Genomic DNA, 15,278 nt, shown 5'->3' on the forward strand with positions numbered 1-15,278 from the left:
TAGTTTAATTTCAAATAAAAATTTAATAGATAATCTTTTTACAAAAAAAATGACAAATTATTACCTAATTTTTTGAATAAAAATAATATATACAGTAAAATCTCTATAAATTAATAATGTTGGGACCATGGAATTTTATTAATTTAGAGAGATTAATTTATCGATAAATTAATATTTTATTAATTAAAAGAGAGACTTTTCTACTATAGCCAATTAAATATATTCATGCATGATTAATGAAACATATACTATATAAATCTTAATATGAAAATAAAATAATTCATAACACCCAATCATGTCTTCTCATCTAAAAGGCATCGCAAAATCATCCATGAATGTTCAAATGCGTAAAGCATTACAAACTTTATATTTTAGCATATTACCATAATATTTATAATTGTAATATTTATAAATAATTAATTTAGAGTTTTAATGGGACCTAATATTTATAAAGGAATTTTTCAAAAAATTATTATCTTATTATCTTATCGAATTTGAAAAATTTTAACAAAGGCCCAAGTCAGGACTGAAAGATTTTATTATTTTAAAGAGTTTATTAATTTATAGAGTATTAATTTATAGAGGTTTTACTGTATGTACATTCATACTAGTTGAATATTGATATAAATATAATTGATGTTTTTTTTATTAACGCGGTAACTATTTCTAGTCCTATAATTTATAATGTTTTGAATTGAGTTCGCTTCTGAGTGAGCTTCCTTCCTCATGCTCTGGCCTGACCTTCACGAACAGCTTTCTTTCAGCTACCAACTTCAAAGCTTGATCTCATCTCCCTTCTTTTGCTTCTTTTGAAAGTAAAGTACTCTACTTGTTGGCATGGAAGGAGTTCATCTTGAATTTTTCAGCAAATATAGTATTAATACCAATCTTATTTTTATTTAATTATAATAACTTATTATTAAATAATGAAGTATTTTCTTTTTTTTTAATATTAGAAAAATTAAATAACAAAAAAATTGTTTAAATCCTAGAGAGAGAGAAAGAGAGAGGAGAGAGTGTGTGGGTGTGTTAGGAGAGAGCGGGTGTGTGACTGTGATATTTTTGTCTTATAATATAATTATTTAATAAAACTTTTAAGATGTTATAAAAAATGTTACGAAAGCTAACTTTTCTTTAAAGAACTTATAAGATCTAAAGAATCTTATGTTGACATCTTATAAAATCTTTAAAAAAAATACCCAAACAAATATTGACATCTTATAAGATGTTTTGAGAAACTTATAAGTTAGCCAAAAACCCTCTTAGTCCCACAAAAAAAATGTTGCAATTTACGTCTTATTATTATTTGTCCAAGAGGTCTTTAAATGAGCATCTCTTCGGACACCACCTCAGGAGAACTTTCTCTAGCTTTGTTAGGTGCAATTCAGAAGGTGGTCGTGGCTACAATTTGGGAGCAGATGATAGTGCTTGTTCCTGGCCGCTTAGCTCCCGTAATAGAAGCAAGCATCCTTGAGGAAAGAATAGAAGGAGACCTATCTGAAGAAGATGCCCCCCTATCCAGAACCTCACTGATTGAGAAATAGGGGGGCCCTCCAGCGGTTTTCCAAGAGGTCCTTCGATAATGGCTGGCCTAACTGGAATGCCTCCAAAAAGGTCTCGAAGATGTCCAACATCCGATTGCAGGGGCACCTAAAGATGAGCAATAGGGTGTCCCCTTTACGGATCCATTGATGACGGATGAATTCCCAGCGAAATGCCGCACCCCAACTATTGCTGAATATGATAGGACAATTGGTCTTTAAGAGCATCTCTCATATTCTAAAAATGCAACTCTTTTGCATAGGTACACGGACTGAATAAAATATCGTGTTTTTGTGACCACCTTCGCCAGGGCTGCGCAGTAATGGTTCAATTAGTTGCCAGCGGGAGCGATAGGAAGTTTCCAATAATTTCGATCTCTCTTTTTGCACCAATTCGGTAGCATTCAGAAGCTTCGAAAGACGGATCTCAACCTTTTTACCATACACCAAAAGGACAATGAGCCATTAAAGGAATACTTGCTGAAATTCAATGCTGCAACGCTGGAGGTACCTGCCACCACTCAAGAAATGAAGGCTAGTGCTTTCTCAGAAGGACTACTGGATGGGGATTTCTTCAAGTCCCTGGTCAAGAAACCTGTTTCCAAGTTTGATGCTCTCCTAGCTCGTGCAGCTAAGTATATCAATATGGAGGACGCCCAAGCTACCAAAAAAGAGAGTCGTCGGGGAAAAAGAAAAGAAGTACAGGAGGAGGCCCCCTCCAAGAAGCCTCGAACTGATTTTTAGGAGAAGAAAACACCCTTCCAAAGGGTTAATGCAGTATACACCCTCCTGACGGTGCCTATCACTCAAGCCCTTATGGCGGTCGAAGGGAAAAACCTACTAGCTTGCCCCAAGTCATAGAGGGAGAACCCCTAACGTCCTAAGTCCGACAAATTGTGTCGTTTCCACCATGATTACTGTCACACCACTGAAGAGTGCCGGCATCTGAAAAGTAAGATTGAAAGACTTATCCAAAATGGATATCCGCAGGAGTACGTTTGTTGGAAAAAAGCTTAAGGAATAGGGTCATGTCAATAGCAGGAAACAGACAAAGGGAAAGAAGTGTAGATTTCCAGTCCTGAATCTTTACCAAACGAAGAGAACAGAAGTGCATTTGGGGGGAATGATGAAGCTAATGACCGACCCTCCTCGTAAAGGGGTTATACGAATGATTGCAGGGGGTCCGAGTGGAGGCGACTCCCATCATGCTAGAAAAACCCAAATCTGAGAGGCACATGGCATAACTATAAAAGAATTATGGGATGTTAGGGCGATGGAGGATACCCCCCTCATCCAATTCGTAAAGGCAGAACAATCAGATCCCAAAAGCTCTCATGATGATGCTCTAGTCATCATGGCATTATTAGGTAACTATGAAGTAGGATGCATCTTCATAGATTCAGGAAGTTCTGAAAATATATTATTTGGAGAAGCATACGATCAGATGTAGCTGGGGGACACCCCTTGGAAAAGGTGAACACCTCCTTGTATGGTTTCGAGGGAGAGGTAGTCCACCCTAGGGGCATGGTTTCACTCCCATTGACTCTAGGTGCTGGCACCACTCAGAAGACTTTGCTGTTGAAATTTTTAGTAGTGGATACCCCCTCAGCCTAAAACGTCATTTTGGGGAGACATACCCTTAACACTTTCCAAGCTGTAATTTCCACTTATCATATGAAAATCAAGTTCCCTATACGTGGAGGTGTAGGAGAAGTACAAGAAGACCCCCTCCAATCTTGCAAATGTTACATGGAAGCTGTACGCAAATGGCAGAAAAAAAACAAAGATGAGATGCTTAAGGAGGCTCCCCCAAGCAAGCGAGAGAAGGGGATTGTAAAGAAGACGTGGGGTCATCCCCCAAGGTCAGCCAGTTAAGGAATTAAAAAATGTTGAACTTGAATCTGGAAATCCAGAAAAATTTACACAAATCAGTTCTTAGATGGAGGATGCAGTACGTGAATAAATAATTCAATACCTGCATCGCAATGTAGACATCTTTGCATGGACCTCCCAAGACATAGAAGGGATTGATCCTAATGTCATAACTCACAAAATCAATATAAATCCCAGTATCAAGCCGACGAAACAAAAAAAGAGGCACTTTGGGCCTGAAAATGATAGAATAAAACTACAAAAAAGGCAAAATTTGGCACGGGTAAGGCAACCATTCCAAAACCTATTCCATATTGGAATGGGCCTTGGAACACATGAGGAACAAATATTGATAGATGATGTCATGATCAACATTTGTTTTGGATTATAATTTTAGAACGGCCAAACCGTTCCAATATGTGTTCCAAACTAATCGTTACAAAGCTGTTCCAAAGATCGCTCCAAGATCGTAACGATTAATATTTGGAACTCTGTTTGGAATAGATTGTTAGAATTATGAACGGTCTTGCAATGACGGTTCCTATATGTGCTTCAATAGATGTCCAAGAGATGACAGTTACAAAATATGTTCCAAAATGAGGTAAAATTTAAAACGGTTTTACTACACACTTAATCAATTATGCCAAAAGTCGTTCTAAATTATGAGTTTTACTTAAGAAGTAACGTGTTTCAAAAATCGTTCCAAAACCCATTACAAATTGAAATAGTTTATGGAATGGATTTTGTGGACAAATTGTAAAATAATGTTCTCACACAAATAAAATTATTTTTAAAACAAAAAAAATATTTTCCTGTTTAGGAACGGTCCGAAAACCAGAAGATCGTTCCAACTTTCAACGGACTTTAAAAAATAAACAGTTCCTAAATACATTACAATATCCTAAATAAAAAAGGAGGAAAAATCAAAATTTAGGAACGGTCAATTTATTTTGACTGTTCCAAAATCAGTTCCAAAAATTTTAATTTCATGCCATATGAAAAGTGGAAGGAAAATCAAACTTAGGTACGATTTTTTAAATATTTGATCATTCCTAAGATGAATTTAACAAAAATTATTCCTAAATGTATAAAATATCCGTTCCTAAAATGATTGCAAGAAACCATCCCTAAACGAGTTCCAAAATCGTTCCTAAATATGTCAACAAATTCCTCGTTCACTTTTCAGTTATGATATCTCAACATTCGGGACTCTGATTAATTCCGAACTTGAACTCAAAACAATACTTTCCATATGTGAGCATATCTGCGATATGATCTAAAATCACATGGTTTGATGGACAGTTGCGTCATTATTAATTTCGTTAATTATGTATCAGATACGATATTTCAGTATCTGTATAACAAAAATGTCCAAAATTTTATCGAATGTAGTATTTTGTCAATTTAATAATACCCAATGGTCTGATTAAAATTGTAAGGGTCTGATTAAGCGATCCACTACAACAGTATAAGATGCTACCTACATTTATATAAGACTAACAATCTTATATATACAAATATACTTAATCTTCTAATCATTAATGTGTCTGGGATAGTTTTTTCTATATTTTTTATTTTTCTATTTTTTTAGAAAAAATAATTTTGGCTCACAATTAGGAACGGTTTCTAATCATTACGAACGGTTTCTAATCATTAGGAACGGTCACATTAAATTATACAAAAAATATGTCATTTCGAAAAAAAATGACATCATTTTGTTTTTGTTGGAACGGTTAAACAATAGGAACAATTTTTTAAATAATGCTCATCAACAGAAACGACGTCATTTTTTTTCCTTTTTGCTAGGAACGATTTTTTCAAAATTGTCCGTTCCAAAACTCGCTCCAAAAATCAATATATATACAATATATAATAGAATTTTTTGTTTCCCCCTCCCTTTTCTTCCTTCACTCTCCTTCCCTCACTTTCCTTGACCGACCGCCTCCTGCCCCTGATACTCAGCTCCACCGCCGTCCGTTGCTGTCTACAGGTAAGTGGAATTAAATGACCGTTATTTTGTTTGTTTCTTGACCATCCCTTTTTTCTTTGATACCCCCCACCCCCACTATTTTTTTTCTTTTTTTCTACTACACTTTTCTTCCATTTCCCCCCACTTTCGTATAAAAATAAACCCCAACTTTTCTAAAAACATTTCGGCTAGTTTTCGCCAAAACATTGGTCCGTTTTTTTGATATAAAATTTTGGTTTTTTGAAAAAAATTTCTAATTTTTTTTGAAAAAAATAATTTCGGTTTTCTGAAAATATATTCAGAATATTCTGAAAATTTTCCAGAAAATAATCTAGAAAATATTTTTGAATATTTTCTGTTTTTCTGTAATTCTTTTTAGTTTTCCTAATTTTTTGTGTTGTTTTTGTAATTTTTCTAATTTTTTGTAAATTTTTGGTAATTTTTAATTTTCTTTTGTAAATTATTGGTATTTTTTAAAATTTTCTGTAAATTATTTTTTAATTTTTGAAAAATTGACAGAAAATTTTTGTTAAGGTTTAAAAAAAATTGTCAATTTTTTCTGATTTTTGGTAATTTCTACAATTTATGTGTAATTTCTGCAATTTATGTGCATTTTAATTGAGTAATTTATGCAACTTATGCGTAATTTATGAAATTTATGTGTAACTTAATTGAGTAATTTGTGCAATTTATGTATAATATATTGTGTAATTTATGCAATTTAGGTAAAAGCATTTGACCAATTTCGCCAATATTAACATTTTTACATAATAAATGTAAATCATCACAAAAATTGGAACAGTATTCCAATAATAAATCTATATAATAATCACATTAATATATTTTTTTTTTACCAATTTCCCCAATATTAAGATTTTTACATAATATATGAAAATAATCACAAATATTGGAACAATATTCCCATTAATAAATTTTTACATAATAATCACATTAACAAAAATTAGGCTAATATTCCCTATAATGGCATTATTTACATAACAATGTCAATAATTACAAAATTAGAAAATATTTCCAATAACAGTATTTTTACATAATAATGTCAATAATCACAAAATTAGATCAATAATCCTAATAATAATATTATTTACAAAATAATGTTAACAATAACAATATTAAGGTAATATTTTAAATGAAAATACAATTAATAATTAATAATTATTTAAAAATATATAATTCCTTCGTAACCACATACAAATTGATCACGCATGCCTTTAAGCTTGTTTAGCCCATCAAGTGAATTTTGGCAGTAGAACAAGTTAGGCTTATCCATCTGTCAACAAAAGAAAATGTTCATAAATAAGATGCTAACTGTTTTTTTTTTTTTTTTTTTCTACAGGAAGCAGAGCTTCATCAACCGCCCAAGCAGATGGAGTTATTTGAAAGGTGCTACAAGAAAAAGGAGGATGACGGCTAGAGGGGGCTGAGGGCTGCTGAGGTGCGGTAAGTAGATTATTAATATTATGTTTTTAGAAAAAAATAATTCTTGGTTAAAAATACTAATAATTATGTTTGTTTTACAGGAGACACTCCAGAACCGCTTCTGATAGACCCCTTGCCCTCGAACCAGGATGATATGGATGTTGCTGAAGAGGAGAGGTTAGATTAGGTCTTAATTTTCTTTCATTTTTGTAATTACATAATTTTTCATATTAATATAATGTTTTTCCTTAATTATTCATGTTTTATAATGTTTATTACTATCCATTATTTCATATTTAGTTAATTAATTAAATTCATAGATATAATTAAGTAAAATTTACTAAAATATATAAATTTATTTATTTATTACAATTCATTAAGTATTCTAATAAGTTATAAAATATAAATAAATTAAAAAATTAGGAAAAATTTTAGTATTGATAAAGAAATGTTACAAATCTAAATAAATTACCATTCCAAATACCATTACTAAAACAATTTCAAAAGCGTGTGCCTGAACTGCATTGATCGTTCCAAATATCATTGCTAAAACTATTTTAAATAAGTGTTCCTAAATAGTAGCTGACCGTTACTAATATCATTGCTATTTCAGTTTGAATAGGTGGTTCAAACTCAGAAAGACCCTTCCTAATACCATTACTAAAGCAATTTCATATACGTGTTCCTAAATAAGACTGACCGTTCCTAAAATCGTTTCAATTAAAAGTAATTTTTTTGATAAATTCAATATTAGGAACTGTTTTCATAAAGTGTTATAGTTCTTGTCTCTAATAGGAACGATTTTGGCTGAACCATTCCTAAAATTTTGTAAGGGCATTTGTATAGGACAGATTTTCAACAGTTTCAAAAACCACTCCAAATAAGTTCAGTATCCTGCAAACCGTTCCAAAAACAAAAAACTCGTTCCTAAACCCGCTCCAAATCCCACCTTTTTTTGTAGTGTAATCCAAGCTGAATTTGATAAATTATTGGCGGCATGACACATTGATGAAGTACAATTCCCCGAGTGGCTATCCAATATCGTATTAGTACCCAAACCAGGGGGAAAATGGAGAATGTGCATGACTTCAGAGACTTCAACAAGGCGTGGTCTAAGGATTTTTTTTCCTTTACCTCGAATTGATCAATTGGTGGATTCCACATTAAGATGTGGTTTGTTAAGCATATGGATGCATCTCAAGGATATCACCAAATAATGTTGGCCCCAGAAGATCGTGAGAGAGTCAGTTTCATCACTTTTGCTGGAATATTTTGTTATGTGGCCATGCCATTTGGTCTAAAGAAAATCGGGGCCACCTACCAACATTTGGTAGATAAAATATGTCATCACAAGTTGGAAGGAACGTCGAAATGTACATGGACGACATGCTAGTAAAAAGAAAGGAGAACAAAGACCATGTTGCAGACTTACAAGAAACATTCTTTGTTTTGAGGAACTACCAACTAAAGTTAAATTCTGGAAATACGCCTTTGGAGTGAAAAGGGGATGCTTCCTAGGGTTTATGGTCACCCAAAGAGGGATCAAGGCCAAGTCCCTCAAGATCAAAGTTATTCTGGATATGAAGGTCCCCTCCAAAATTAATGAAGTACAAGGACTAACTAGGAGAGTGGTGACACTTAGCCGTTTTATTTCCAAATTGGTAGAGAAAAGCCTACCACTTTTCAAAGTCCTGCGGAAGGTAAAGAATTTTGAGTGGGACAATGCGTCTCAACAAGCCTTTGAAGAATTTAAACAATATCTAACGGGACTCCCTCTACTGGTGAAACCATTTTCAGGGGATACCCGCAAACTATTAGCTCCATCCCTATTCATGAAGATAATGGAAAACAAATGATGATTTATTACGTCAGCAAAGTACTCAATGGAGCTGAAGGACGAAATATCCTTACTGAAAGAATGGCCCTCGTGCTCGTAATCACGGTTAGAAGATTACGACCCAACGGAGAGGATTTAGAGTTAGTCGTTAAAGCTTGGAATACAAAGTTACTAAAAGAAAACCTAGATTTTATTGAAGAATTGGGCGGAAAGCTTTCATTCGTATTCAAAGATACAAAAACACTATGATTAGCCCACAGCAAGAGAGTAAAAATTCGAAATTTTCAAGTCGGAGATCTAGTATTACGAAAAGTGGACACATTAAAATCAGTGCGAAAACTAGACTCCACTTGGGAAGGACCCTTTAAAGTTACAGGAGTAATAAGAGGAGGAGCATATGAGTTAGAAGATCTTGAGGGGCGTCGATGCACTATCACATCCTTGGAACATACACAACCTCAAAACATAATATGCATGAAGAAGGGCGTCCCCTTTGCGTTCAAAGAGTCCTCTAGTAAGTCATGTTGAAGGACTCCCTTTAAACATGTCCACTTGAAGGACATCTCCAATAAGTCCTCTTGAAGGACTCCCTCTAAACATGTTTTCCTGAAGGACATCCTCCAACAAGTCCTTCTGAAAGACTTCCTCTAAACATGTCCCCCTAAAAGACATTCTCTAACAAGTCCTCCTGAAGGACCCCCTCTAAATATGTCTTTCTTGAAGACATCCTCCAATAAGTCTTCCTGAAGGACTCCCTCTAACCATGTTCCCTGAAGGACCCCCTCTAAATATGTCTTTCTGGAAGACATCCTCCAATAAATCCTCCTAAAGGACTCCATCTAAGAAGTTTGTACCTGTAGACATCAAGAGTCAGATCATTACTGACGAATGGATATTCCATATTTCTCCTGTTGGGGGCATCCCCCATAAAGGTATGTCTTCTTGCATTTTTATTGAGCATGGTACAAAAATAGAATAAAAATAAGCTTTGCCAAAATTCATGCAGGCCTCCATCATCAATGGAGCCTCTGGGACTTCTTTTTTAAGCCCTCATACACCTCTCATCCATTTCTTTTCACATAAAAACGTTTCATATATAATATGAACAGTAAACCCATTCTTGAGTACTTAGAATATTGGAAAGACAAAGGGGGCATCCGACAAGAAGGGTAAAGAGGGCATTCCACAAGAAAGACAAAGGGAACATCCCTCATTGTCAGTCTCTCTCATATCGTGTCACTTCAAGCAAAGCCTAAGAACTCTATTAATCAGGAAAGCAGTGGAAAATAAAGGCAAAAGCTAAGGCATCACATTGTTACCCCTAGGCTAAAAACATGGCCAGGGGCAAAGCAAATATAACATCTAACAAGCAAAAACTGTAAATTTTCTCATCCCCATTCCATATGGGGAGAAAAGCAGAACATGAACAATTAAATTGTTTTCAGCTAACACGGAGACGGAGTATATCATATGACATCATCATTTTTTTCTCCACACGCAGGATTTTCCTTTTCCTTTTGAAGAGGGGCATCAACAGCAATCACAGGAGTAGTGGGAGGCTTAACATCAACGGCTAAAGAGGTTTTTCCTTCCTTCAATTTAGGGGTACCTACACCATGGAGATCTCCCACTGCGAAATCAATTGCTGCTTCATTAGTGGGACTACTCATTTCTGCCTCGACCTCTCCCAGTAGATGGTCCAAGTGTCCTTCTGCAAAACGTTGTAAAATCAGTATAAAGAAAAAAAGAGACATAAGAAGAGGATGAAGGAGGAAACTAACTTGAATCAAGGGGGGTACTCCCATCCTTGGGAATGGAGGGCTCAGCAAAGGGATAAGGCGCATTATATAAAAATGTGGCAGGGTCAAGGAAGGTAGACTCCTCTCCTTAAGGGGATACCCCTGAGCCTGGAATTGCTCCTTGCAAGCCGTGAAACTACGTTCAAATTAATGCCCAACTAGGTTGGCCACTTCCTGCTGGTAGCCTCAGATTTCTTAAACTCCTTGAGGCGACTCTCCCAATAAGCTTCGAAGTACTTTTTGCCCTCCTCTAAATTGGAAAAATCCAACACCGCCTTCTCTACCACCTTCTTAGCGCCCCTCGTGGCCGACCACCTCCTTCTACAGCTTTCTTAAGTATTTCTCCAACTGTTGGCAGCGGCTTGTAGCTTCCTTCTTCGCCTCCCTCAGTTTAGCATTTTTATTTCGCAGGCACTCCACCTTATCCTCCAATTTCCGCCTTTGGGCAATAGTTAGAGGGATAGAGGGGAACCCCTTGAGACTTGGAAGAAAGCTCTTCATATACAGAGGCCATTTATAAAAAAACATGGAGCATCAGAATATCATTTCAAAAAGGAAAGAGATACATCAATGTTATAATACTAGGAATCTACCATCTTCCCAAGCTCTTTTCTACGAAAAGAGGCCAGAAGTTGGTTATCCCTGGGGGATAAAACCCCCTTTCTAAGATCGGCTACTAAAGGATTTCTCCCCCTCTCCTAATCTAAGGAATGACGACTGTGAAAATAGGCTGAGAAAATGTACGAGGATCTAGGAGGAGTATCCATCTCTTCTTTGGAGGAGGGGGGATGTAGCACCCCCTTCGCTACAAGGCTATACCTTCCATAAACGTCATACTTATAGTAATCCCTGTGTTCATATATATAAATTTGCACATAATCAACTAATCAATTTGCATACGTAATCCCAACATGTCATAGCAAGTATTATCAACCTACAATATTATATATATATATACATATCAAACACCACAAGGTGATTCACCACAAGTAATCCGTACAATTATATTCTCTCTGCACAAACAAAATGTGAGTTGTACTCTAACTGACTAAGAGGAGAAAACTGCATACTGGGCCGACCTGCCTGAGTATAGCGCATGGACCTATTCTTCAATAGTCAGACACCTCAAAGTCTATTCCTGAAAGAAAATGTCAGAAGGGAAATGAGCCTGCCACTCAGTAAGCAAATAACCAGTCCTATCTATATATGCATGTCAACCATAGCCCAAACAAGAGAAACAAGCAACACAAATGGAATACAATCAATTTAATTCCAACATACTCAATTTTATTACACCACATGACTATCTCATAATAAGACAACTAACCAAACTCCATTTTTCCTAGTTTGCTTATCAGAAGGTGATATTGTGTTTTTCCCACCAACTCAATCTCACCGTTATATAAATTTAAGTGAATCCCCTTGACAGCCGGCTCATCAATCTCATTTCGCACATAGCATTTTCTTTTCGCACATAGCTCTTTCATATCGCATCAAAGCTCTTTTCATCTCATTTCGCCTTATATGCTTTTGAACACGTCAAGGGGTATTCACACCACAATTATATTCAATTTCCACCACTCCCTCATTTCCACATATCACCATTCTTGTAAGCAACTAGTAATGTAAAACAATATATCCATATATTCTCATTTTCAGACATCCACAACACATCAAACAATAAACATAATATTTCAACGTATGTTCTCATTCTACGTACACAATATCGTCAATCAAATCAAATCATCCACCACTCATATATTTTCAGATAAATCAATATCAGCATGAACCACAAATTTATATAATAGTAATATCACAAATAAATGGAACATATATAGATAATACTAATTATTTACTTACCTTGACCTTACAACGTTTCTTTCTACTCAATCGCTAATTGTCAGTCCTTTCACTTCACCCCCGTATCCTATAATGAGTTATACTACATACAGTTAATATATCGAGAATATCGTAATTTCTTTTAAATATAATATTAAATATTATTCGTACAATTTCTAATAATTCTTCAATATTCCATTTCTGTCGAAGTACAAATCTTCATTTTTCCTCTTTAATAACATAATATTTCTTAAAAATAATTTTCAAACCATTTTTATGAATTTTTTATGAATTTCTCGCTACTATACACTTTAATTACATCCAATACGTAGAATTGCGTATTTGGTTGACAATTCCGATTGAATTGTATAAATTAGCTATAGTAATATTCAAATCTAATAAATTTAATAATCTAATTAACCAACGATATTATTTTTATATCCAATTCGATATTTAATTCGACACTACTATTTTAAATAGTACATCACTTAGTATAAATAATATTTAATAAACGGACTAATTAAATACTATAATTATATAAATTAATAAAAATTAAATTACAATTCGTACCTCTGTTTCTTCCTCTTTCTTTTCGCTGAATTTGTGTGTGTGTGTGTTATGTGTATATTAGTATGTGTATACAACTACAAAACAAAAGAAAAGAAAAGGAAAGGGAGGGTGAGGCGGTGGGAGGTGGGCCACAGCCCACTCTCATCTTTTTCTCTACTCTTTCATATATATATATATATATATATATATATATTATTACTTAAATATATATATATTATTTACATATATATAATATTATTATTACATATATATAATATTATTATTATTATATTTATTTAATTAAATTTTTCTCAAAATACCAATTACGTCCTTCCTAAATTTCTTAATTAATAGAAATTGTACCAAAATATTATAACAAACTCCAATTTAATTCATTCAAGTGTTATTATATTACAATTATGACCCATAATTTAGTGGCTAATTAACTAAATTTCACGAAAATTTATCAATTAATCCTACAATTATGTATTATAATATTTGGGGTGTCACAGGGGAAGAGGAGACATAGATGAAAGACGTGACGGGGGAGCCACCATAGAGCCTGCACGAGGTCTTTTTGAAGAACTACCAGCGGTGGGCCCTGGAGATAAGAAGAAGATGGACGGTTACCCTTTAACTCATTGGAGATGGGGGTCTCCTTTGAGGACTTTCGAGTAGAGGTCCCTCCAGCATGGCCTCCCAAGACATGATCGCTCATGAGTTTGTTGAACATGATGTTTTCTGCCAAATACAAAGAAAAAGTTAGTACCCCAATGATACACAAGACAAAAAGCACAATAATAAATAGAAAACAAAGAGATACCTAAGGAATCTCCTAAGAGTTCCTTTAAGGGGCCAAGTCAAAGTGCCCTAACCGTCTATCGTCAATAAGGGATCGGTAATCATAGAAAGACAACAAAGAAGACAAAGACACTATTCTTGCCTCCATATGCACAAGAGGCGGGGTTTCTTGAACCTATTGACAAGGGAAGGACCAGGTATGGCGGGGGGATGACATAAAAATAACTATTCTTTCAATGTTTAGGGGGACTCAAAAGTGGTAAGAACGACACCCCCTTGCGAGAGACAAAACGAAAAAAACCTTTCTCAGCTCGTTTAAGGAGACAACATTTAGGAAAAACCATGTGCTGTTAGAGGGAACCATGAAAGCAAAAAAATAATAAAAAATTCAGCTAAATTCTAAAAGAGTTAGGGACTAATTGGTTCAAAGAAACTTGAAAAAGACAAGCGACCTTTGAATAAAAAAGAGGAATGGGAAAACCCAAACCTGAACGTAGCAAGGAGATGAGAAAACAAAAACAATTGGGGGGAGGATGAAACGGACGACTTGTGGGGAAAGGAGTATACACAATAAAGGAGGAAGGAACCTGAAACTCTTGGTGAAGCTGATCTATGGAAGAGGTTTTTAGAGTAGAAGAACCCCCCACTCTACCGGTGATTGGGGCACCCTGTCCTCGTTTGACATCTTCTCCTCCTCCACAGGAAGAGACCTAAACACCCTCTCCTCCTCAGGAGGAGACCTAGACACCCTGTCCTCCCCAAAGGAAGACCCAGGTATCTCCTTTCTCTTCCTTTAACGGAGACCTAGGCGCCGCCCTCTCTTCCTTAGGAAAGATCCCTCACTCTCATTTTCCCCTACCTCCTCATCGGAATCCTCGTCTATTAAATCATCGTGCAACAATAATCGCTTGTTGCAGACTCCCCCTCCAACCACTAGTAAATTGAGACAAGACAATACTTATCTTCCTGGAGGTGGCCTCGGAGGGATCATCGCCCAAGAAGATTTTGCTGAGGAAACGGACAGATTCATTGGAAGAAGGTATAGAGAAAGATGAATCTTGGAAATTCAAGAAAGGAGAGAATACTTATTGGAGATGAAGATGGGAAACCCTTGTGTTTCAAAAATGAATTCTTAGGTGGTCGAAGGGGATTAGACCCACAACCCACTTGTAACCGCACGAGAGTAGGTGGTTACCAAGTGCGTGGATGGATGGTTACCAGGCGCATGGGGGGTGGTTCCCTGCAGTAATTATGGCAATCAAATCAAACTGACAAAAAGTGAGATACACTTCCCTAGGTTGCAGAAAATGGCATAAGGAGCAAGCAGCCTTGATGTTGAAGAAGCATCCCCTGTTCTTGTGCTACAAAGGCTCCTACTCTAAGGAGCTCGGGGGGCATTCTTCCTCCTTAGAGTGGGGGGGGGGGAGACCGAATGCGGTCTAAGAGCATTTGGCCTAAAATAGGTTATGGAACCCAAGTTAGGCCCACCAGCCCATAAGAAGGGCAGTCCACCAGAAAATTCCCAAATTTAGCCAAAAAGGGGCACAGTAAAATGCTTGTCAGGTCACAGACCCGCCTTCAAAGCCTTGTTAAAGTAGTCCAAGAGAAGGGTTGCACCTCTAAGACGTTGG

General features: G+C 35.6%; 1 protein-coding gene and 2 long non-coding RNA genes across 3 annotated transcripts; 2 read left to right on the forward strand and 1 right to left on the reverse strand.

Moving 5' to 3' along the window:
- Positions 1-1,582: 1,582 nt before the first annotated feature.
- LOC148784809 (uncharacterized) lies at positions 1,583-3,155 on the forward strand. The gene is given in 4 exon segments (XM_088876522.1): positions 1,583-1,614; positions 1,943-2,240; positions 2,848-2,998; positions 3,001-3,155. Coding segments are annotated over 4 exon segments (636 nt in total).
- A 2,158-nt stretch (positions 3,156-5,313) lies between these two features.
- LOC148784810 (uncharacterized) lies at positions 5,314-7,000 on the forward strand. Its single transcript, XR_016063008.1, has 3 exons — positions 5,314-5,403; positions 6,740-6,843; positions 6,924-7,000. It is a non-coding gene; the product is annotated as an uncharacterized LOC148784810 (long non-coding RNA).
- Positions 7,001-11,375: 4,375 nt separating this feature from the next.
- LOC148784811 (uncharacterized) lies at positions 11,376-12,991 on the reverse strand. The gene is made up of 2 exons (XR_016063346.1): positions 12,868-12,991; positions 11,376-12,385 (listed from the first exon to the last, which is right to left on the reverse strand). It is a non-coding gene; the product is annotated as an uncharacterized LOC148784811 (long non-coding RNA).
- Positions 12,992-15,278: the final 2,287 nt, after the last annotated feature.

The sequence above is a fragment of the Sesamum indicum genome, linkage group LG12 (assembly GCF_026168435.1).
Source record: "Sesamum indicum cultivar Baizhima isolate 11 linkage group LG12, ASM2616843v1, whole genome shotgun sequence".
Lineage (NCBI taxonomy): Eukaryota > Viridiplantae > Streptophyta > Magnoliopsida > Lamiales > Pedaliaceae > Sesamum > Sesamum indicum.